The following is a 23074-nucleotide window of genomic DNA, read 5'->3' as shown; positions in this document are numbered from 1 at the left end:
CGAGGACAAGGACGGACCGCAGCCCTCCCACCGTGCCCCGTGGACTCTGGCGTGGCCACTTTGGATCAGAACCGGGCCTCAGCCCTCCCGGATGGCGCCAGCCCTGGGTCTGAAGGTGGCTCTGGGTGTCGAGCCGCGTGTGGGTCATCGCCCACCCTGGCGTGTGCAGGGCCAAGGGCCCAGCCGAGCTCCGGGGCCGGGCTCCAGGCCTCAGCTTTAGGAAATAATAATCAGAGGGGCCACGGCTGGACACTGTTCCACCCAAACCCTGCTTCAGGACTGCCGGCCGGGTTCCCAGGCCGCAGTGACGTCCAGGCCCCCGGGACCCGGGGGTGCTCGAGGAGGGAATTCTTCCAAATGGCAGAAAATCCAGCTTTCTGCAGCCACCAACCCCACCGGGGACAGGGGACAGAGCCAGCAAGGCACCTGTGCCCCGAGCAGCTCGGCATCAGGGACGCCAGAGCCTCCAGGCCAGGTCGGGGTAGAGACGCGTCCAGGTCTCCCACCCAGTGTCCGCAAAGCGGGGATGGAGCCCTGCAGGGAACGGAGGCTGGTAGGGCTGGGGTGTCCGGGCCAGTGCGGGGCCAGGCCCCGGGACCCCCAACGCCCCGTTGACTCCCACGGGACGGGGTCCCGGCCCCACCACCGACCGGCTGGGACACCGGGCCGGAGGCTTCCCTTGGGGTCTCCCCTCTGCAAAGCGGGGCCGAGACCCCCGACTCCCGGGTGGGGGTGGACACTCGGAGCGCTGACCCGGAGGGAGCTGTGGCACGGGGGACAGGGCCCAGGGCCGCATACCGCGACCTGATGCGTCACAGGACGGCCAGAGAAAACAGCGAGTCCCCGGAGCCAACCTGACGGACTCTCTTCGTCAAACATCCAAAACGAGGAGGACGAGACGAAACTACACGTGAGATTTAGTGAAACTAACTAGGCAGGAGCAGGCAGGTGGTGGGTGCAGGAGCAGGGCCGGGTCCCGAGTCTCCTGGGGCCCCGTGAGCTGGAATGTTCTAGCTCCCTGGGTTGACTGGTGGGCTCAAGAGGGCTCAAAATAATCAAAAGTTAAATGAATAAACAGAAGGGGCACCCGGGTGGCTCAGTCAGTTGAGCATCCGACTTCGGCTCAGGTCACGATCTCGCGGTTTGTGAGTTCGAGCCCCGTGTCGGGCTCTGTGCAGACAGCTCGCAGCCTGGAACCTGCTTCGGATTGTGTGTCTCCCTCTCTGTCTGCCCCTTCCCCACACATGCGCGCGCGCACGCGCTCTCTCTCTCTCTCTCTCTCAAAAATAAAAATAAATAAGTAAATAAAAATAAACAGAAGAGGAAAAGATCAGAACAAATGGGGACTAAGAAGGCCAAGAAAAGGTGGTCCATTCCAAGACCCCCCTCTCTCCTGTCAGAATACTTACTGCCACGTGTTGGTCAAAAGGGGGGCCACGTGGTGGGGGGGACCAGCGCATCTCAGCACGATGAACAGCAGGTGAGCGAGATCACCACGGGCGACCGGGCGGGCTCAGGGCCCGGCTCAGCTCCCCCCACCCCGGCTCCCTCGTCACGAGACCCCCTCCAGCAAGCCCCAGCCTCCCGGCCTCAGTTTCCTCCTCTGTGAAAGGGGAGCAACTGTCCCCCACCCCGGGGACGAGCAGCGTCGAGCAGCGGGAGAGGCTGAGTCCCTGTCACCAAGCATCATGGCTTCGCCGACAGGGCACGGTCCGCAGGGGCCGGCGCACGAGCCGTCGGGGCCGCGTCCCTGCCGTGACGGCCGCGCTGTTCCAGCAGGAGGCCGCCCGCCGGCCTGGCCGTGGGAGCAGGTGACGTGGTAACGCGTGGGCAAGACACCAACGCTGGCTGCTCTGAGTCACAGGCCTCGGGGGCTCTCCGTTGCCACTGCAGAACCTGGCTCAGCCTAACAGAAGCAGCCGGTGGCGAGGAGGGACAGGACAGACGAGAACCCCTCCTGAGGTGGACACCCCGGGTGATGTCTGGGGGAAAACGGGGCCCCTGCCGGTGAGGACAGGTGCGGGCTGTCCCCATGCTTGGGAGCCGGGCTCACGGCTGTACAGAGCACGACAGACGTCACCCCGGAGCTGGGCTGGGGGACCCTACTAACGACAGCGCTCCCCCCGCCCGCCACCGCCCCCAGGCCAGGCCACAGTCCCAACACCGCCACCGTGTCAGGACGTCACGCTCTGCTCCGCGGGCACTTTTGACGACCGCACCTCCCCTCTGCACGTGCGTAAATCCCACCGCACAACGCTTGCTGCTTGGTCTCCGAAAACGCGCCGATAATGTCGCACAGCCGCCCCGATAAATTTTTAATGGTGACATTTGCCGAAGAGGCAGGCTTTTATCGTCTGGCTTGCCGCAGAGTGAAGCCATCTTCGCTCCCCAGAGGGAAGGGCAGGAGTTGAGAGGGCTCTGGACCCAGTACGGGTGGAGATCCTCACCGCCCCCCAACAACGAACGCTGTTGCAGAAGGAGCCGCCGTCCGTGCCGGCCCAGCCTCCCGTCCCTGCTAACCACAGGGGCGTCTCTGAGCCCCCCCCCCCCCCCCCCCCCCCCCGTCCCCGCCGTGGGCAGGTGTCGGTGGTTGGGGCCGGTGGGGACACCGATCAGCCTCTGGGAAGGGCACTTCGCAGCTCCACACGCCAGGCATGCTGGAGGCTGGGGCCCCCACCTGGCCCCCGCCCCAGAGCCCGCTGCCCAGCCAAACCCACTGCGTGAGAGTCCTGCAGCTGCCAGTAACCAAGTACCACAAACCGGGAGGCTGAACACAGCAGAAAGCCATACTTTCAGCGCTAGAGGTCGGAAATCCTCATCGAGATGTGGGCAGGGCCGGGCAAGGCTCTAGGGCGGGGCTCCCTCCTGCCGTTCCCAGCTCCCGGGGGGGCCCCGGTGTCCCTGGGCTGTGGCAGAGGCCTTCAGTCCCTGCCTCCGTCTGCACACGGCCCCTCTGCCTGCGTCTCTCTCCCACGCGTCTCTTATAAGGACATTGGCCATCGGATTAGGGCCCCCTGGGTTTCCCTAGTGAGCTCACATTCACAGGTCCGGGGTGTATCTTTTTAAAGCCACCGTTCGGCCCACGCCCACCCGGTCTGGGCTCTCCTTCGAAGGCGTCCTCAGGCCTCACCTGAGAACCACTGCTCGGGGCTGCTTGGGCCCTGGGCCTCACCAAGGGCTCTGACCATCGGCCAACACGAGCCTCCCTTTCAGAGACCAGGAAACAGGCTCAGGGCTAATGCACCTGCTGAAAATCCCACCGGCACCTGGACCCGACTAACTCAGGCCTGCCCTTCACCCTGTGCCTCCGGGTCTCAGATCACGTTCCCCACTCATCCCGCCCTGCCCCGCGGCCTGCTGTGGCACGGTCACCTGCCTGTGACCGGGGCCCTGTGTCCAACTCCCTGCCTGACAGCAGTCAGTTCTGGCTGTGTCCCAGCACCTGGCCTGGGGGCAGACATCACGAGGCACAGACAGAATGAATGAATGAGCAAATGAATGAATGACTGCTGACTTCCTCGGGTAAGGGACCTTAGGAAAGGTCCTCTGGGCCTCAGTTTCCCCTCATGTAAAAGGAGGGATGAAGGGCCCCTCCAGCGTGAAGGTGCCAGGCTGTGGGAGCCGGGCAAAAGGTCTGAAATTTGTCCTTGGGGACCTGATGAATCTGCAAGGGTCACAGAGAATATGCCAGGCCCCCCCGTCCTTGTTTTCCGTCTCACCGCCTGGCGCAGACAGGTCCTCGGCCAGGGAGGCAGCTCACGCTCCTGGGGTTTTCCTCAAGCAGCGAGTCTCTTGTCTTGGCACCAGGAACGTCTGTCAGCGAGGACAGGCCGATGCAGCCACCAGTGACATCTCCCGGCCATGACTCTGAACTTGCCCCAGGAAGGCCCGGCGGGGACTGGGGCGATGCTCCTGAGCCACACACCGGAGCAGACGCTCGGGCTTGGGTGCACGCTGTCCCCGACTGTCCTCCACGAGCACCTCGAGCGCGGCAGTGACCCCGGGCTCTCGGAGGCGTGAGCATTGCCAAGATCGTCCGCAGGCAGGGCCCACGCTCCCTCCACCCATCTCGAAGCAGGAAACTCGCGCACGACCTGCTTTAACCCACTCAGCCCTCCAGGTGGGTGTGGGCAGACCCCTGTTTACAGACGAGGAAGCTGAGACACAAAGAGGCGGCCCCTCCGCCTACCGCCTGTCAGGGCCTGTGTGGAGGGCTCGACGGGGGTCGTCTGAATGTTCACAACGGCCCAGGGGGGTTGTGAGCTGCTTTACCAAAGGGTCCGTATGGGCTCAGGAGCAGGAAACGGGCCCAGCATCTGGCCACCGCCCAGGTCAGCTGGGTCACCCCTTTGTCCGCCTCCCCGGATGAAACACGGCCGAGCGCCTGGTCTGCGCTGGGGAGCAGCCCGGGCCTCGCCTTGCCGCTGCCGGGCCTGGACCACGGCACGAGGCTGTGACCTTAACCACGTCACAGCACCGCACTGAGACCAGCCTACCCACGTTCATGTGACATGGGCAGAGGGGGGATGGAAGGACATTCGGGTGGGTAGAAGGATGGGTAAGCGTGCAGACGACGTATCGACGGAGGGACAGGTGGACAGATGGGTGGATGGATGGGGGGCAGAGGGACAGATGGACAGATGCAGAGCCGACTGGTCGCATGAAGAGAGGATGGGAGGGCGGGGTGGGGGAGGGAGGGCCGAGAGATCAGCCAGCTGAGTGCGCTCTGTGGGCGAGCGGACGGCACGGGGGCTCCCCACCCCCACCCCGCGAGCCCCGCCACCAGGACCGGAGATCCTGGAGGGGAGCGGGCGCATTCGGCGGCCCTCTGTCTTTTTCGAGACCCTGCCGGCCGTGGAGGCTCCAGCTGGCGGTTCACGGCCCTCCCGCCGGGCAGCCGGCCTGCTCCTCCTGACTGTCCCCAGCGTGAATCAGCTCCCCGCTGTCCTGGCACAAGACGGCCCGTTAATACATTTTGAACAAGCGTGTGTCCTTCCAGCCCCGGTGCCCACAGTGGAGTGGCGGAGACAAGTGCACCGAGGGTTCCCCGGGAATCCCGTTGCGGGGGGGGGGGGCGGTGACAAGAGGAGGCAGGGTCCCTCCCGGGGTCTTGGGAGAGACTCACTGCAAAAGTCACCTGGCTGCCGTTCGTCAGGCGCCAGCCACCATGCCCGGCTGCCCGGCTTTTCCACTTGGTCCTGACATGGTGGCCGGATCTCACCTGCAGGTGACAACCACTCGGGTGTCCAGAGGAAGGACGGTGGGCTGCCGCCCGGGAGCTCTGTCCTGGTGGCCGGTGTGGACAGGACACGGCCTCAGTGCCACCAAGGTCAGCGTGTCGTTCTCCTCTCTGCCCCGAGGCCTCCCCTCGTCCCTGACAGTGGGCCACCGTCACCAAGTTGGGGAGAGAGGGGACAGGAGGCTGGAGGGAATGCCGTGAGAGTCCTTCCCAGGAGGGGCTCTGAAGCAGGACAAGCAGGACAAGCTGGTGTCACTTTGTCAGGTGAACGGAAAAGGCGCCCTCGTCCCCACTGGGATGGGCCCTGTCCTGGCAGCCCCTCCTTCTCGGAGGCAGGTTCTGTGTGACACACACGGGCCAGGCCAGAGCTGAACCACAGCCACATCTGCCCCCCTGCCCACGCTGGGGCCTGGCCCACACAACACAAGCCCCCTGTGCTGCATGAAGCACCCCCACCCCTGCAGTGACGGCCCTGTCATCGGCCCGGCTGCCAGACCAGCTCCGGGACCCTTAAACCAGAAGGTCCCCCCCTCCCCCTGCCCACACTCTCTCCTCCGACGCTGCCCAGGCAGGATGGCCAAACACCTCTGCCTTCCTTGCCTGCCCACCTTTCTTCCCACCCCTGCCTTCAACACTAGGCGTGCCATCCCTTCTAGAACCTTCCACGGAGCCCCGAGGGAGGATCTGGAGCACTCTGGGCCCCCGCCGCCCCAGCTGGCACGTCCGCGTGCAGGTTCAGCTGCCGGCACGCCGATGGACAAGACACCAGGATGCACACGTGAGTGGGCAGTCCCAGCGCGGTGTGCGAGAAAACACGCAGGGAACACGCCAGGCACACGTGCACACACACACACGCGCGCACTGACACGGCTCATTCGGCTGAAGCCTGGAGACCTGAGCAGCGGCCCCGGCAGATGCGGGGAGTGAGGCAGCAACCAGGCCAGGCTGGGGTTCTGCACGTGACACCGACCGACGACCTCGCTCACCCTGGCGGGAGGGACGAGTGGGGCACGGGGTGCGGGGCAGGCACCAGCCGGACCGAGCCGCCAGGGGAGGCCGGGTGCATCCGAGACCCCCAACAGCCCACAGGTGGCCTCATGGGAGCCCCTCTCGGGAAGGAGTCTCGTGTCTTCCGATGACTCCCCCACGGCCAACGCAACGGTGCCAGCCCCGCGGTCATCAAGAAAGGAGAGGAACGCGGCTCTCCACTGACGACAAGTGGCCAGGTGCCTGGTGTCACCAGGTGGGACCATTAAAACCATCTTGCCACAGAATGAGCTATAAGCATGTGAAAATCGCCGCTTTCCATCCGAGCCTCTCTCGTGCACAGTCCCGTCACCTGGAATTAGCCAGGTGGCACCAGATAAGAAAGGGACATCGGCAGGGAGGGGGACAGCGGAGAGAGCTGGGGACTGTGCCCGAGAGAGCCACGGCCGACGTCACCGACACAGGGAGCCCCGCGGCAGGACAGGACCATTACTTGGGGAGGAGCCCCTTCGAGGATGGAGGGAGGTCCTGCCTCTCCTCCCTAGAAACACAGGGTGCACAGGATCCCCCACCATCCCACAGAGACGCTGGCTTCAGGCCAAGACAGGACACGCCCTCGGGAGACCCCTCGGGCAGCAAGGCTGACCCCCGCCCGAGCTCCTTCGCCTTATGTCTGCAACCCAGGAGAGCATCCGGGGTGAAGGCTCACTCCCCGTTCCCCTGACGCAGGAAGACCAAGGACAGGTCCTCTGCAGCCAGCGACGGGACAAGAGGGACTTCTTTGCAGTTCCAGAACACTTTCCCGCGCTCAGATTTGGATCCGGTGTGTCTGACATTCTGAGAATTCACTTGAAATTGAAAAAGGACGTCCCAGCTCACTGGGGCCTGGGGGCAGACGCGTCTCTCCCACCCCTGTCCCTGCCCCACCCACCCAGCCACCCTGCAGCCTGCCCACGGGACAGCCCCCCTCAAATGGGTCTGGGGTCTCTCAGACTGGAGGAAAAGACCAAGCATGAGGACCCCCAGGCAGCCTATATTAACCTTCAAAAGCAGAGTTGTGGGGTCACAAGAACAGGCAGGAGGCAGTGTGCTGGGGGAGCCACGGGGCCGGTGGCAGTGGCCACGCCCCCCTTCGTGGCCTGGCAGCTCCTTGCCTTTCCCTAAGACCCCAGCATTCCTCGGCTTGTGGCCACATTGCCCCAACCTCTGCTCTGTCGTCTCGTCTCCTTGCTCTGCTCCCACCCTCCTGCCCCCCTCTTTTCCTTACGATATAATCACATCTATAACAACCTGATTGCACCTGCAGAGAACCCCTTCCCTGTCACATTAGGGCCAGGAGCCAGGAGGGGGGGGGTGTAGCTTTTGGGGGCCCCCTGTCAGCCCACCACCCCGGCCAGCGCCTTGGGCATCCACGGGGTGTCAGGTGCCATGCAGTGAGTAGGCTCACGGTGACTCTGCCCAGCAGGGGACCCTTCCCAGCTACAGAAGAAGAGACAGAGGCCCCAAGAACATCCCTGCGTAAGGCCACTGGGCGAGCAGGTGGCTGGCAGAGGTGACCTTCGTGGGCTGGGGGTTCCTTGGCCTCACCTGCCGGCTTCAGTAACAGGGAGAGTTCTGCCCTTTGCCCTTTCCTCTGCCCCCCATCCGGTGATGACCCCCCACGGGACGTTCCTCACTCTGGACGGCCAGCTCTGGCTGTGACAAGGCCTTGCACGCGCCCCCCCCCCCCCCCACCCCAACCTCACTTCTGGTCCTCCGGCCGGCCCCAGGGTGGGGCCCTCAGATTAAGTCCCCTATTCATCAGCCTCTGAGAAGTATAATCGGGGCTTTTACGGAAAATCAGCTCATTATGCAAAGTGCAACGGCTGTAAAAATGATCATTTTTCTAAAGGAGCACGCTGGGCTCCTATCCAGCCACGAAACAAACGGGGAAGACGCTCTTCAGGGCTGCGGGCTTGGTGGCTGGCTTTTCAAAAAGGGAAAGGGTCTGGCCAAGCCGAAACCTCAGGAAATGAGTAACGCTGTGAAATTGCTCCTAAATTCACAGGAGCTGCAGAGCACCGGTGGTTCCCAGAATCCCCAGTCACCTGTGGGAATCCCAGCCTGTGCGGGGGACTCGGCGTGCTGTGCCCAGGCAGCCCCACCGTCCCGGGGCCACGAGGGCAGGAGGGCGCGCAGGTGAGAGGCGGGAGCTCTCTCTGCAGAGGGTGCCGGTCCACGGAGGTGGGGGGGGGGGGGGGGAGGCCCTGACCTTTCTTGCGCTGCAAATGCCTCCCCCCTACCCCTCACTTCCTCCTCCTCCCGGTGCCCTGAAGGGTTAACTCGGCCTCGGGCTCTGGAGGCACGGGCACGGAGAGCCTGGAAGGCAGCAGGGTGGCCCGTCCAGGGCAAAGCCAGGCGGGTCCGCATGCCCCCGGATGTAACCGGGCTCCAAATGGATACAGAGAAGAGATCAGGCTCTAGCCTTCCGTCAACGAGCAAATGACGCGACCAAGTGCACGGACGTCACTCGCGCCCACGTGGGCACGCAGACACGCGTCCAGGCGAGAAACACACTGGAAGTGCGACAGCAACACCCGTGGCGGCTCGGGCTAGCGGGAGGGCCGCCAGCGGGAGAGCCGACAGATGATCGTTTCCAGAAAAAAGCCGAAACACCAAACCTACGTGCTCCTTCCTATCCAGAAATACCACACGTACTCTGAGTTAGCGGTTTTGAACTGTCCCTGCTGCGGACCTCACAGAAGCGACCCTGAATACCAGCGGGTGATGCTGGGGGGGGGGGGGGCGTCCAGGTGTCACTGGTGTCCCAGGGTGTGAGCCTTGTCTTATGGCGTTACCCTAAACGTGTTATAGATGCCCTTTTGTATGCATTCAGCGGAGAGTCTAGAGGCATTTTTGAAGAGCCTATCCTGTCTCTGACTTACAACAAAAAACAAAAACCCCCAGTTCAAAGGACTCTCTCTCTGACAATACAACAAATGACATTCCAGTGATGGGGGGGGCCCTAACCTTTGCATCTGTCCCGGTGACTCTCTGAATCTGTGCAAACAGCCCCACCAAGGGGCGGCCGGGCTGGCCTGGTCCTGGGACCCCAGACTCAGGCCACACAGCTGCTGGAAGTCCCTCCCGTAGAGACCACCCTCACGATGTCGCTGGCACCCAGGCGTGACCCCACGGCCCTCCACCCTCAGATGGGGCTGTTTCGGGTTCCCAAACCTCTCATCCCCACCCTTTGGGCCCATGTCCTCCAGGGACACTGAGGAAGGGCACGTCCTCTGCTTGTCCCCACCCGACCTGGAACCTGATCCCCATTTAGACGTCTCCCTGACCCCATGCCTGTGGGCCAGAATCTCACTGGGGCTGCCCTCCCCTGTCCCGGCTGCCTGCGTGCCCAGTCCCGTGTCGGGGACCAGAGGCCAAACCGCAGGGGTGACAGGATTCTCTGAGGCTGAGCTTTGAAAGCAGTAAAACCGGGAGTGAGAAGTCCAACCCAGGGACTTGAGGCCCCCCCACCCCGCGGGACGGGTCTCCACCCTCACGGCAGAGCCCCCCCCCCCGGGTTGTGATGCGTGGGGAGTGTGCTTAGGTAGGCAATGATCTGTGAAAGGATTAATTTGCTGATCTTATTACCGAAATCGAAAGGGATTTCGCAGCCATCAGTCGAACACGCGTGCAAGATCTCCCTGGTGGGAAGCGGAGGGCCCCCCCCACCCCGCCCCCTGCCACCGCCCCTTCCTGTTGCCAACAGGCGACACGAGACCACGTTGAAAATTCATGATAAGGCCACGGGCTGAGGATATCTGCTGAAAACTCTAATATCTGAGGCCAGGCACGCGGGTGGCGGGGAGGACGAGAGGGCGGCACTCGTCAGCGCCGATGAGCTCACCTGATCCCTTTGTTCTGGGCCACGTGGTGCAGGGAGAGTCTGGACACGGCAGAGATGACCTGGGGAGACCAGAAAGACGCTTCTGTCATTCCACGAGAAACCAGGAAGTCATCGCAGAACCACAACGAAGGGTATTGTGCACAGAGAGCTGTTCACTAAGCACATCTCGTCTTGGCAAAAGAACACTCCCACACACACGGTGTAACGTTTGCGGGCTGGATACCTATGTTGCGCATGGCACAAGATGTGTTCGCACTAAGGTTCGCCGAGGGCCGTGCGGAGGAGCGGGGCCGGGCTCACCGGTTCCGCCCTCCGGGCGCCAGCTACTAACCCCAGGCAGGGCTGCGTCCTCACCCACACGGGGCGGGGCTGACCTCGTCGGGGCCGCTGACAGTCCTAAGGGGCATCACGCTTACAAAGTGCTCATCCCATGCTGCTGTTCTGGAAGCTACCGAATGATTCACAGCATGTTCCCAGTAGGTGCTGACCCAGTTCAGAGATTGGGAGAGGTCCAGAGAAGTCAAGCGACTTGCCCGAAGTTACACGGCAGCTTGGGGCGCAGCGCTGACGCGGTGCTCCCTCCCCTTTGGCCCCTCCTCCCTCCATCTGACCTTCTAAACTGATGCCTGGCCCCCTCAAAGGGTCAGGGCGAACGGAACCAGGCTCAGCCCGCATGAGGGGATCCGAGCGCTATCTCCCCAGACCAACGTGCTTGTCAGGGCAGAGGTTCTCAAGTGCTGAACCATGAGCAGTGGCCGTTCCTTCTTGGCTGCCCCCGGCCACACCCGTCCTGCCCTGTGCCCCAGGCAGCCCCCTCCAGACACATGGGGCCCGCCTGTCCCCCAGCCTCAGAAGCCCCAACACAGTTACACCCAACAGGCAGCAAGCAGGCATGAGGCTCCACAGAGGGTTACGGGGAAACTGAGGCAGAGAGAGGGGAGTGGCCGCCCCGGAGCACAGAGTATAAAACGCATGAGGGGCGCCTGGGTGGCTCAGTCAGTTAGGTATCTGACTTCGGCTCAGGTCGTGATTTTGCGGTCTGTGAGTTCGAGCCCTGCGTCAGGGTCTCTGTTCTCAGCACAGAGCCTGCTTGGGATCCTCTGTCTCCCTCTCTCTCTGCCCCTCCTGCTTGTGTGCGCTCTCTCTCACTCTCTCTCTGTCAAAAATAAATAAATATTTTTAAACAAATAAAAAAAAACCACGGGGCACCTGGGTGGCTCGGTCGGTTAAGCGTCCGACTTCGGCTCAGGTCATGATCTCACGGTTTGTGAGTTCGAGCCCCGCGTCGGGCTCTGTGCGGACAGCTCGGAGCCTGGAGCCTGCTTCGGATTCTGGGTCTCCCCCTCTCTGCCCCTCTCCTGCTCACACTGTATCTCTCTCTCAAAAAATAAGTGAACGTTAAAAAAATAAATTGGTTAATTAAAAATAAATAAAATAAAATAAGATAAAATAAAAGTAAAATAAAATAAAACGCATGGAGCTGCTCACGATTCGTTACAGAATTCACGGGGCACCTGCTGTGCCAGACGTCACATGCTGATGAAGCAGACGCAAGCCTGGGCTTTGAGGCTTCCTTGTGTAAGCGTGCATGGGCCCGCCTATGTGTGTGTGTGTGTGTGTGTGTGTGTGTGTGCGTGGGTACAGTGTGTGTGTGCGTGGGTACAGTCTGTGTGTGTCTGGCGACAGGGCCCATGAACATGGCCCACGATGACCACCGGCTAAAGCCACGCACACCCCTGCCGGCTGCCGGCTGCCCCAGGAAGCGAGCCCATTGGGCCTTTTACGGGCACCGTCCTGGGGAATCCTCACCCTACCCGGCCAGGCCTGCTATGCACATTTGGGAGCCTGGGAAACTGAGGCAAGGTCTCTTGCCTAAAGCCCCCAGCTGAGACGCATTTCACAGACTTGTTTTAGCTGCAATTTTCTGAACGGGAGGGAAAAACCCAAGCCGTACAGAAAGCCCCTTTGCTCAGTCCGCGACCTCGGCCAACGAGGTAAGTGCTGTGAGGGGTCTTCCCGGAGGTGGCCACGCTTGAGGGGCCGGGCCGTGGGAGTCAGGAAACTGCAGAACGTCGGGGTCCTTCTGTGCCTCCCCAGAGAGGACTCGGCTGGCCCGGCCACGGCCCCGCGCCCGTGTGCTCCAAGGGTGTTTCGCGAGTAATGAGCCTCCTGGCTCTGGCTGTTACTCTCAGCTCGTGAGAGCTCCAGGCGTTCAGGGAGAACAAAACGTAAAGCATTATTGCTATGTGCTTACGGTTATTTGCTAGAAGCTAGGAATGAATGGCAGAGCTTGAAGGGTTCGGGGGCACAAGCCACCCGCTCCCACACCTCCACGGCTGACGTTGTTAATCCCCTGCCGCACTCCTCCCCAGCCGGCCGGACAGGGGCCAGAGTCCTCCTGGCAGATCCCACGCTCGGCAGCCATCGGTCAGCCCTGGCCCAGGAGACGGAACCCGTCTCCTGACCTGGAGTTAGCACAAAGCCTCTGCCCCATACAGAGGGAGCCCCAGGCGTGGAGGGGCTGCCGCAGGGGAGCGAGCCAAAGCCAGGGGACAGGTCTCTGATGTGTCCACGCGCCCACCGTCCCAGCAGAAGACACAGTGGCTTCTCCGCCCCGAGCCCACAGACACTCTGCTCCAGGCTGGAATCTGTCATCGGCAGTTGTGAGGGACTCGGCTCTGGGTTCCCGTCGAGCCAGGGTCAACATCTCTCCCGGAGGTGCCCTGGTCCTGGGTCTGCCTGGGCTGCGTGCTCCCTGCTGGCATCTGTGCAGAAACAGGAGTGCTTTGCGGGGGGGAGCCCACCGCAGGGACCCCCACTGCAGTGACCGAGGGCAGGGGCTGCCGGGAGCAGGCGTGGGGCCTCCCGAGACAGTCGTGGGGTCAGACGAGGGGTGGCGGCAGCCCCCCGGGGAAAGACAGGGCGCAGGACGCACCTCCCTGCAGGGGAGCAAGGAGCCTGCGTGGGCCCCACAGCGCCCCTGGCCGGCGGCCCCGTCCCGGGACGGAGGGGCTGGGCGATGATCAAACACCTCCCAGCCCACGGCCCCTCCAGCTCTCCTGAAAACGTAAATGTCAAAGGATGACATTTTCCCAACTTTTATCTCCACTTCTCGCCTGCCTCTGTTAATGAATGGAACGGCTTCCCCTCCTCCCCGTCCACAACCGGCTCAAGCCTTTGGGCTCAGCGATCACCGACCACTTCACTGGGGCCAAGGAAGGTGTGCCCAGGGCGGGGCAGGGGGTCACAGCAGAAGGTTCCAAGGGTGCACAGGAACACAACCTGGCGGGCTATGCCCTCTGCTGAGGATGCCCACGGCTACTCCAGCTCTCTTCAGGCCTTCTGGGCACCTGACACAGCTCATGTCCCTCATGAAGCTTTTTCCAAGCTCTTTTGGGGCTAGCATCACATCTGACCTTCAAAACCAGGCTCTGAATTGCTTCTTCACTTCATGGGTGAGAAAAACTGCAGCCCACTACTGAGTTTATATGACGGGCTTGAGACACAGAATGACCTTAGAATGCTCAAAGGATGTCTGGGGATATGGGTGCGGGGATAAATGGATGGGCGCACACACGTATGGATGGGTGTGTGGGCGAATGGATGGGTAGATGTGTGGATGTGTGGATAGATGGATGGGTGCATGGGTGAATGGATGGGTGTGTAGATGAATGGATGGGTGTGTGAATGAATGGATGGGTACATGGGTGAACGGATGGGTGTGTAGATGAACGGATGGATGTGTAGATGAATGGATGGGTGTGTGAATGAATGGATGGGTGAATGGGTGAATGGATGGGTGGATGGGTGGATGTGTGGGTGTGTGGATAGATGGATGGGTGTGTAGATGAATAGATGGGTCTGAGGGTAGATGGATGGGTGCATGGGTAGATGTGTGGGTGCGTGGATAGATGGATGGGTGTGTAGATGAATAGATGGGTCTGAGGGTAGATGGATGGGTGCATGGGTAGATGTGTGGGTGCGTGGATAGATGGATGGGTGCATGGGTGAATGGATGGGTGTGTAGATGAATGGATGCGTACGTGGGTGAATGGATGGGTGGATGGGTAGATGGATGGGTCTGGGGATGGATGGGTGGATGAGGATAAACTGGGTATGTGGATGGATGGATGGATGGATGGATGGGTGGACACACGGGTAGATGGACAGACAGGATCAGCAGCAAAGGACCCAAAGAGAACCTGCCTCCCTATTCCCACCTCTTAAATGTCAGAACACGAGCTACCACTTCTTGAGCACTTAGTATATACTGTGCACTAAGATACGCACGACACAAACATCATTCCCGTATGTGTTCTTCCCTTCCCCCAACTCCCCATTATTAGAGACAGACCTTGGGGACTGGACTGAATAAGGATCTTGTCCCAGGTCACCCAGCAATAAGTGGCCGATTCAGGAACCAAACCTACATCCACATGACCCAAACCTGCGCCTCCACCACCCCGCCGGAGCCTGCAGCTGGGCACAAGACCTCATAGCCCTCCTTTGGAGCCTGGCTGGACACTTGCCAGCCTCTCCTGCGGTTCCCGAGGGCCACGCAGTGGATGGGAGCAGACGTCAAGGGGGCCGCTTGCGGGCCTGGCTCACGAAACCTCCCGCCTCCGGGCAACCTCACAGTGCCCACGTTAAAGGTGGTGAGGCCTCCATCAGCCGGGTCCCTGAAGGCCTTCCTGGGGCAGAGACCACACAGACACACACACGCACACACACGCACGTGTGAACACGCTCTGCCCACCCGGAACTTCCCTGAAGGTTTGCTGTCTCCCGGGCGAGCCTCCACCACACCTCCCTTTTCCACTGGGACTCAAAACGTGAGCCAAGGTTTTCCGTGTTTGTTTTCTGCTTTCAAGTCTTCTATTATCCCGAACGTAAAAGACACAAGTCCTCCAGGGTATGAGCTCTTTATGTGGAAACGCTGTTTCTCTGCAAGCGTGAGAATCAATACCCCTCGGAATAAAGGCTGACACGCTAACACGTACCATAAAAAAGTAGTTTGCAGAGCTGACAAACGCCTACGCCACGAAACAGGAGAACAGACGCATCAGTGCCACGGGAAGGCGATACGAACGGGACGCTCAGGAACCACAGTACGGGGACCGTGTCACGGCTAGCATTCAGCTGGCACTGCGAGGTGGCACCCAGCAAGGCCACCTAGGTTCCCCGAGGTCCTCGATGAAGAAGCACGGGCAGGAAGGATCCAGAAGGACAACAAAGACGGATGCGAGCCGGCCTTTAAGAGGGACCCGGGGCTTCTTCGTGCCGACGACGAGGTGGGCGAGAGCTGGCGGACGTCTGTGCCCGTCACACCCAGCTCGCTCGCAAAGCCCGTACTGGTCAGGAGGGCTTCCTGGCCCCAAGGCACTTGCTGTCATTAGGAGTCAATAAGCAGGAATCGCACAGACCAGGCTCAAGCCCGCAGGCCTTCCTTATCAGCCATTACCACACATCTGGAAACACACGCAGACACACGCACACACACGGCTCAACGGAGCCAAACGGCAAGACTGCGAACCTCATTTAAACACGTTGCCCCGGAAACTCCCCTATCTGCCTGGGAAATCTGCGGCTAACGCTGCTGCATATGCAGAAGCAAATCGTCATGAATTGCGTCCCCCCTCCCCCCGCCGCCCCGCTCGGCCCCGCCGTCGCCCTTCTGGTTTTTCCTGTGTTCACATGGACAGCAAGGTCAGAACAAACTCAGCGCTGCTGCCTTCAGGATGAGGAGCGGCCGCTGGGGTGTGATTCGTCACAAACCCCGTAGTCAGGCTTTGCAACACCCCCCCCCCCCGCCCCCCCGCCCGGAGCAGCCAGACAAACCAAAGCAGACGGGAAACACGGCCGCCTGTCAGCCGCTGCGTCCCGCACAGCAGCCGACACAGCTTTCCTGCAAGGGGCCGAGTGCGCGCAGGGGACAGGGGTGAGCCGGGCCGCAGGCCCCAAGACGCCCAAGCGGCAGAACGAAAAGCGCCACTCACGGGAGCCGGTGAAAGGCGGCAACTTCGGAGGGGAACGCACGGAAGGAGGGTCTGGCCGTGCTAGAAAGAGGGTCGGAGCTCAAAAGCGAGTTTTAGGAGAGACAGGACAGAGAGGCAGAGTCTGTGGACACTGCGGCACCGGCCCTCTCCTCTTTCCTGGGCTCGAACTGAGGCTTCCGCACGACTCGAAACAAACCCCCAATCTAGCTGCACGTCCTGTGCTCACGGGAGGATGGAGACCTCACAAGCAAGCGGCAGAGGCCGTCCTGAGCCTCAGGAACCAGCAGCCCTGGATCCTGGACTCTGTAGGAGCCGATGCCCAGAGTAGCTACGAACTGAACGAATGATGCTAATGGGACTCACACATTGAGCGCCGACTTGCGCCGGGCAAGTTAGAGAAGTTGTTCTAATTAACTTGTAATCGTGGGTACGGGGCAGAGAGCCACAAACCAGGACAAAATGCCAGAGGCGGGGGTTAAGTCTTAAACCCGCCACTGACTACTTGAGCCTCAGTGTCCCCATCTACGGAATAAGGGGGAACACGATACGTAGGAGGCGGCAAATGCTTGCCACACGTCACTAATCAAACGCAGCGCTCTCTCCTGCTCAAGCCAGAGGCGGCCTCTGAAGCTCTCTCTGCTGACAGGCGGTGCTCTGAGCCAGCTCTGCCTGCCAGAAAGATCCAGCACATGCAAGGAGAGACTCGAGCCCACCCGGGGAAACACCGAGACCTCGAGGTCTCCAGAGTCCCTCTGAGCACTGACTGTCTACTGTCCCTGATCCGTGACATCAGTCAAATGCTCTGTGGTCACCGGGCTGGGAGACGGCGTGAACTTCAGCTGTGCCTGACCAGGAAGATATGCAGGAACCAGTCGGGGAAACTTAAAATCCTGGGTGGAAAAGGCGCAGTGGCCACCCGGCCCAAATGGGAAACCTAAACCCAGCCAGGAGGTTGCAGGTGACCTGCGAGGGCCCCCCACGAACTTTCACGAGATCCCTCTGGAGCTCCAGGCTCTTGGCCTCCCTGACACGGCTCCATTAACAACTAGAGCTGGTATCTGGGTCTCTACCAGGTCCGTTTCATTTTATCCCCCCAAGCCCTCCACGAGACACTTCTGCTCTACCCCCCCCCCCATTTTACGGAGGAGTCACTGAGGCCCCGGGGGTTCGAGGCAGACAAGCAGCGACCTGAGACAGACTCGGCTCGTCTGGGCCCCCCCTGCCCCCACTCTCTGGCCCAGCCCTGCCCCGGAAAGGACGGCTCCGGACGTGGGCTGACAGCGGCGGCCGGGATCAAGGGGGGCCCTGCAGTTCCACGGAGGCCAGCGAGCCCCCCCAGCCACGACGGGGGCTTCCGGGAGCTGGCGGGGTGGGCCACCGGTCACCTGTGAATGCACGCCCACTGCAGCCGCGGGAGAGCACCGACCGCCTCCTCTCCCCGGCCAGACAGGTAAGAGGTGGGACAAGGGTGCGTCAAAACATAGGAGGCGCCTCCGACAGACAAGCGGCACCACATCTCCCCTCTGATCCGAGGAGGGGCCACGAACCAGCTGCCCAGTGCTGTGAATCACCACCCGAAGGTGCAAAAATCCCCACGGCCCAGGGCTTCAGATGCCAACGGCATTACAGACACCACAGGGCGGGGCAGGAGGGAGCCCCAGCCCCACGTGGAAACCTCGCCCTGTCTGAAAGGCTCTGGCCACACGCTTCCTAGCCCTCTTCCTTGCAGCAGAGACGGCGAGCCGAGGGTCAGAGAGCAGGCGTCTCCACAGCCCGCGCCTGAGCGGGTCCCTGTGCCCCGTCAGCCCACGCCAGCCTCTCTGCCTCTTCCACTGATCGCGTCCAACCTTGGGCTCCACCCCAGTGGTGTGGGGTCAGGGCCATCTTCCCCATTTCCCAGATGAGGAAACTGAGGCCCCGACACAACCATAGCGGCGGGTCCAGGACTGAACCTGTCTCTCCGACTCGGCCCTTTCTGAGCACCTTCCGCGTTCTCTCACCGAGAAGTGACCTGCCTCCCGCCTTGGATTTAAAGATCTGCTATGGGTGGCTCAGTCGGTTGGGCGTCCGGCTTCGGCTCAGGTCACGATCTCGCGGTCCGCGGGTTCGAGCCCCGCGTCGGGCTCTGGGCTGATGGCTCGGAGCCTGGAGCCTGCTTCCGGTTCTGTGTCTCCCTCTCTCTCTGCCCCTCCCCCGTTCATGCTCTGTCTGTCTCAAAAATAAATAAAAAACATTAAAAAAAATTAAAAAAAATTTTTAAAAAAAATAAATAAATAACGATCTGCCAGACACAAGGAACGGATTCCTCAGGGTGCCCACGACCAGCCCCGGGGACAGCTGGGGGCTGGGATGGGGACAGTCCTCCAGGTACAACCCCAAGGGATGCCAAGCCACAGCCCCCACAGGCTGGGATCCGCATTCTCAAGTGTTTACTCGCCAACCTGGCCATCCCACTCCGCCATAGCTCAGGAGCAGTGCTCGGAACACAGTACTACTCCCCAGAACCTGCCTGAATGAGCCGATGCTAACGCAAGCCTGAGCCCTGACCATGAACCTGAAGCCTAACTTTGAGCCCGAGTCTTGTTTTTGAGACTGATTCTTGACCAGGAGCCTAAGCCCCGACCGCCGTGAGCCCAGCACGGGGCTCAGTCCGAAGTTCCCCTGCTGCCTCACTCAATCCTCAACCACCCAAGGCAGTCAGTGCTCCTGTGCCCCTTGTCAAAACCAGAGGATCAAAGTGGTCCCCTGTCCACAGTGGCAGATATGGCCAAGACCTCGGATGGCTGAGTTGTGCTCACCGCGCCTAAGAAGGAAGCATCCAGAAGAACAGCCTCAGTCTCCCGTCTGGGCCTCACCCCGGAACCCCCTCCCGCAGCACTTCTGGCTCAGCCACTCCGGTCTGGGCCCCCACCATCCGTCAACCCCGGCTTGTTAACGGGGAAGAGGGGACAGCAGCCATTACCTGGAGGGGGCCGACGGGCTTCAGGATGCGCCACTGCCTTCCCTGATTAATGGCCATCGTAACGGAAAGAGGAACAAAACCCGTACCTCTCGCACCGCGGCGATAATTTTCCAACGCACACACTTATCTCTAGAGCGATGACTTGGTTAACTCCGTTACTAAGTGCGAGTATGACCTCAGCGCACCGAGTAAGGGGACTGTCTCTGCCAGCTCGCTTCCTCCGGGGCTGGGCCGGAGCGCCTGGGAGCACCTCCAGCACCCTGCACCCCGCGGGCTGACGGCAGAGGGGGGCGCGGCCCCGGGGCGTCAGGACCCTCCCGGCAGCGCCCGGGGAAGGCGGGCGAGCATCTCCACTGAGCTCGGAAGGAGGGGAACGGGGCTCAGGCCGGATCAGGAACAGCATCCACACCACAGCGGCCACGGACGTGACGGGACAAGCTGCAAACTGGGCATTTTCACAGCTGTGACACGCTGTGGGTGTTTCCGGAAAGATCTGCCGGGACTGAGCATCAGAAAGAGTTCTGCCATCCCCGGCCACGGAACGGAACGGAGTCGGTCTCCCCACCTGGGAAGTGGGGGCCACAGAGCCCCACGTGGTGAGGAGACCACATGAATCCACAGCCTGTGGCTGCACCCTGACCTCACTGTCATCCGGCCCCTCTGTGGCTGTCTCTACACAGAGGCCGACCTTTGCTATGAACTCAACGTGTTCCCCCAAATTCCTACGTTGAAGCCCTAACCCCAGGGGGAGGGCTTAGGAGGTGGCGTATTTGGGGGCGAGCGGGAGGGACAGGGGTGGGGCCCCCAAGGGCGGGGTCGGTGTCCCTGCTGGAAGTGACACAGAGGCACGATCTCTCTGTCCCTGCCTGTGAGCTTGCAGGGAGAGGGCCCCCACCCGCCAGCCAGGAAGAGGCCCCCACGGGAACCCGACCGTGCCGGCACCTTCCTGATCAGGCGCCAGGCCTCCAGACACGCGGGAGATACATGCCTGCTGTTGCAGCCGCCTGGTCTGTCACGGCAACAGCCCCCGTGGACGGACGCAACCCTGGAGAGGCGGCCCCTGCCCCCCCACCGGTCCCGGTACAATCTCCAGGAAGCCACACCTCGGGGGACTTCTCACCGCCCGTGGCAGGAGTCCGCACCTGGGCCAGCGGCCCCAGGGGCGGGGCGGGTGGGGAAGGGCCAGCAGGGCAGCCGACGGCTGGGTGGGGACCACGCACCTTGCTCTGCTCGAATCATGAGGATTCAGGTGGGGGGGGGTCTCCCCCGTCTTGGAGCCAGGTGCCTGCCCGTCCCATCCCAGGGCACCCCGTGGCACCGCCTTCCAGGGGGTACAGAGAGCCAGCTTGGCATCACTAACCCCAGCTCGCACCCAGCTGCAGACTGTCCCCGAGATCTCGGCAGCGCCCTAAAACCCTTGGGGACCCGGGCCCTGACCTGTAACGTGGGGACGAGTACCCTGAGGACGGTTCTCATTTGCTCACCTGTGTGTTCAGTAGCATTCAGTGAGCATCTAGGTACTGAGCCCTGCGGAGGAGAGGCCAGACGTGGCTTCCTGGAGCTCACAGGACCCGCTGTGTCCTCAATGCTTTAGGGCACAGGACGGATGAGCCGGTGGGGCGAAGGGCCTAACTGAGGGGGGCATCAGGGAAGGCTCCCCGGAGGAGGTCAACCTGAGGGATGAACGGGGTCAGCTGGGTGACGGGCTGGTGAATGCCAGCACATGCACAGTGGACTCATCATAAATGAGGGCAACCTTCCCACAGCACGGCCTCGGGGGTGGCCCCAGGGCCCTGCCGTGCCCTCAGCACCTGGCCCTGCACAGCACCCTCTCCTTTCTAAAGCCGTATCGGCCCAAGAATGTGACTGCGTCGGGCCCAGACACCCGATTTGTGCGATGCTAGCCCTCACCAGGAAAAAGTCTAAAGTGATTTTTCCTTTTGTGCACTGTGTTTCCAGAAACAGATGGAAAACAGCCACAGACAAAGCTCCAGGCTGCTTCCGAGAAAAGGAGTTTGGCTTAATCCTGGCCCATCGAGGGACTTCCCGCCCCAGTCGCCCCCTGGAGTTTCTCCTACCTAAGGGTAGGGTTCAAACGTGCCTTTCGCCCAGAACAGATTCTCTGTGACCACAGGGGAGAGCACACGTAAGAAGCGGGCCAGTCCGAGGCGGGGGAGAAAGCAGAGTGATGTGGCCTGGGGAGGACAGCAGGGGACAGACCCACCTGCTGCCCCACATGGGCTCTGGGCACCTCTGCCCCTCACTGGGCACCAACCACAAGGAGACCTTTCCAGCAGGAGTGTTGTCTTTAAAATTAAAAAGAGAGATAAAACAAAAAAAAATTTAGGAGCGCCTGGGTGGCTCAGTCAATCGTCTGACTTCAGCTCAGGTCATGATCTCATGGTTTACAAGTTCAAGCCCCGCGTCGGGCTCTGTGCTGACAGCTCGCAGCCTGGAGCCTGCTTTGGATTCTGTGTCTCCCTCTCTCTCTCTGTCCCTCCCCTGCTCACCTCCTTCTCTCTCTCTGTCCCTCCCCTGCTCACACTCCGTCTCTCTCTCTTTCTCAAAAGTAAATAAAAATATTAATTTTTTTTTTATTTTTTAAATGCTTAAAGAAAAAGGGGGGCGCCTGAGTGGCTCAGGTCACGATCTCGTGGTTTACGAGTTCAAGCCCCGCATCGGGCTCTGTGCTGACAGCTCGCAGCCTGGAGCCTGCTTTGGATTCTGTGTCTCCCTCTCTCTCTCTGTCCCTCCCCTGCTCACCTCCTTCTCTCTCTCTGTCCCTCCCCTGCTCACACTCCGTCTCTCTCTCTTTCTCAAAAGTAAATAAAAATATTAATTTTTTTTTTTATTTTTTAAATGCTTAAAGAAAAAGGGGGGCGCCTGAGTGGCTCAGGTCACGATCTCGTGGTTTACGAGTTCAAGCCCCGCATCGGGCTCTGTGCTGACAGCTCGCAGCCTGGAGCCTGCTTTGGATTCTGTGTCTCCCTCTCTCTCTCTGTCCCTCCCCTGCTCACCTCCTTCTCTCTCTCTGTCCCTCCCCTGCTCACACTCCGTCTCTCTCTCTTTCTCAAAAGTAAATAAAAATATTAATTTTTTTTTTATTTTTTAAATGCTTAAAGAAAAAGGGGGGCGCCTGAGTGGCTCAGGTCACGATCTCGTGGTTTACGAGTTCAAGCCCCGCATCGGGCTCTGTGCTGACAGCTCGGAGCCTGGAGCCTGCTTTGGATTCTGTGTCTCCCTCTCTCTCTCTGTCCCTCTCCTGCTCATGCTCTGTCACTCTCCCTCTCTCAAATATAAAATACAACATAAAAAAATAAAAATAAAAATAATTAAATTAAAAATGGGGGTTTCCACCTGTCACAGCCCAGAGGCGCCCCAGGGGACATGATGACGAGATGTAGTGTGGGGACCTGACGGGATCCCAGGCAGAGGAGGTTCACCCTGGTCACCAAGCAGCCCAGAGAGAGCCAGCAGCCTGTCCAGGCCCACGGCCCAGAGTGACCGAGCCAGGCAGCCCGGCTTCTCCCGTCCTTGACACAGCTGGAAGAATTACGTCCGTCAAAGCACCACCAAGATGCGGGCTCCAGAACACGGTGGGACAGAGCCCTCGCGGGACCAAGCCCTTGCCTGCCGACTCATGAAAAGACCCTTGTAAATGTGTTCTGGGTCTCACGAGCACAACCCACAACGCAGCGGCCCTGGGGAACACCGCCGGGGGACGCGGTTCTCTGCACCAGCTCCATGGGTCCACGCCACGGCTCGGGCCTCTAAGGCTCGAGATTCTCCTTCAACAAGTTCCCAGGAGGCTCCAGTGGAGACGCAGGTGGAGACGAGGGGCCCCCGCAGGACCCACAGCTGGGAGCACGGGGGAGGGAGAAGGCAGGAAAGAGACCCGGCCGTTCTCCGACGACCTCCCTAGGACCAGAGGGTGGGTAGGGGTGCGGGTGGATGGGGCCGGGCTTGGATTGCACACGACCAGCTAAGGGGCCCGGACTTCACCT

General features: G+C 61.1%; 1 protein-coding gene across 4 annotated transcripts in view; it reads right to left on the bottom strand.

Moving 5' to 3' along the window:
* Positions 1-23074, bottom strand: part of VAV2 (vav guanine nucleotide exchange factor 2) — a 162956-nt gene that overhangs the window by 68268 nt on the left and 71614 nt on the right. For all 4 annotated transcript variants that reach the window (XR_008424394.1, XM_053908505.1, XM_053908507.1 and 1 more), the window contains exon 3: positions 10113-10171. Coding sequence is in view for 3 of the 4 variants with exons in the window: in XM_053908505.1 (XP_053764480.1) it covers positions 10113-10171 (59 nt within the window). In the remaining variant the exon portion in view is untranslated. The remainder of the gene's footprint in view (positions 1-10112; positions 10172-23074) is intronic.

This window comes from Panthera pardus, unplaced genomic scaffold (assembly GCF_024362965.1).
Source record: "Panthera pardus isolate Hobbes unplaced genomic scaffold, ASM2436296v1 HiC_scaffold_20, whole genome shotgun sequence".
In the NCBI taxonomy this organism is placed as follows: domain Eukaryota; kingdom Metazoa; phylum Chordata; class Mammalia; order Carnivora; family Felidae; genus Panthera; species Panthera pardus.
The sequence above is the reverse complement of the archived record's forward strand: the minus strand, read 5'-3'. Positions and strand labels throughout refer to the sequence as shown.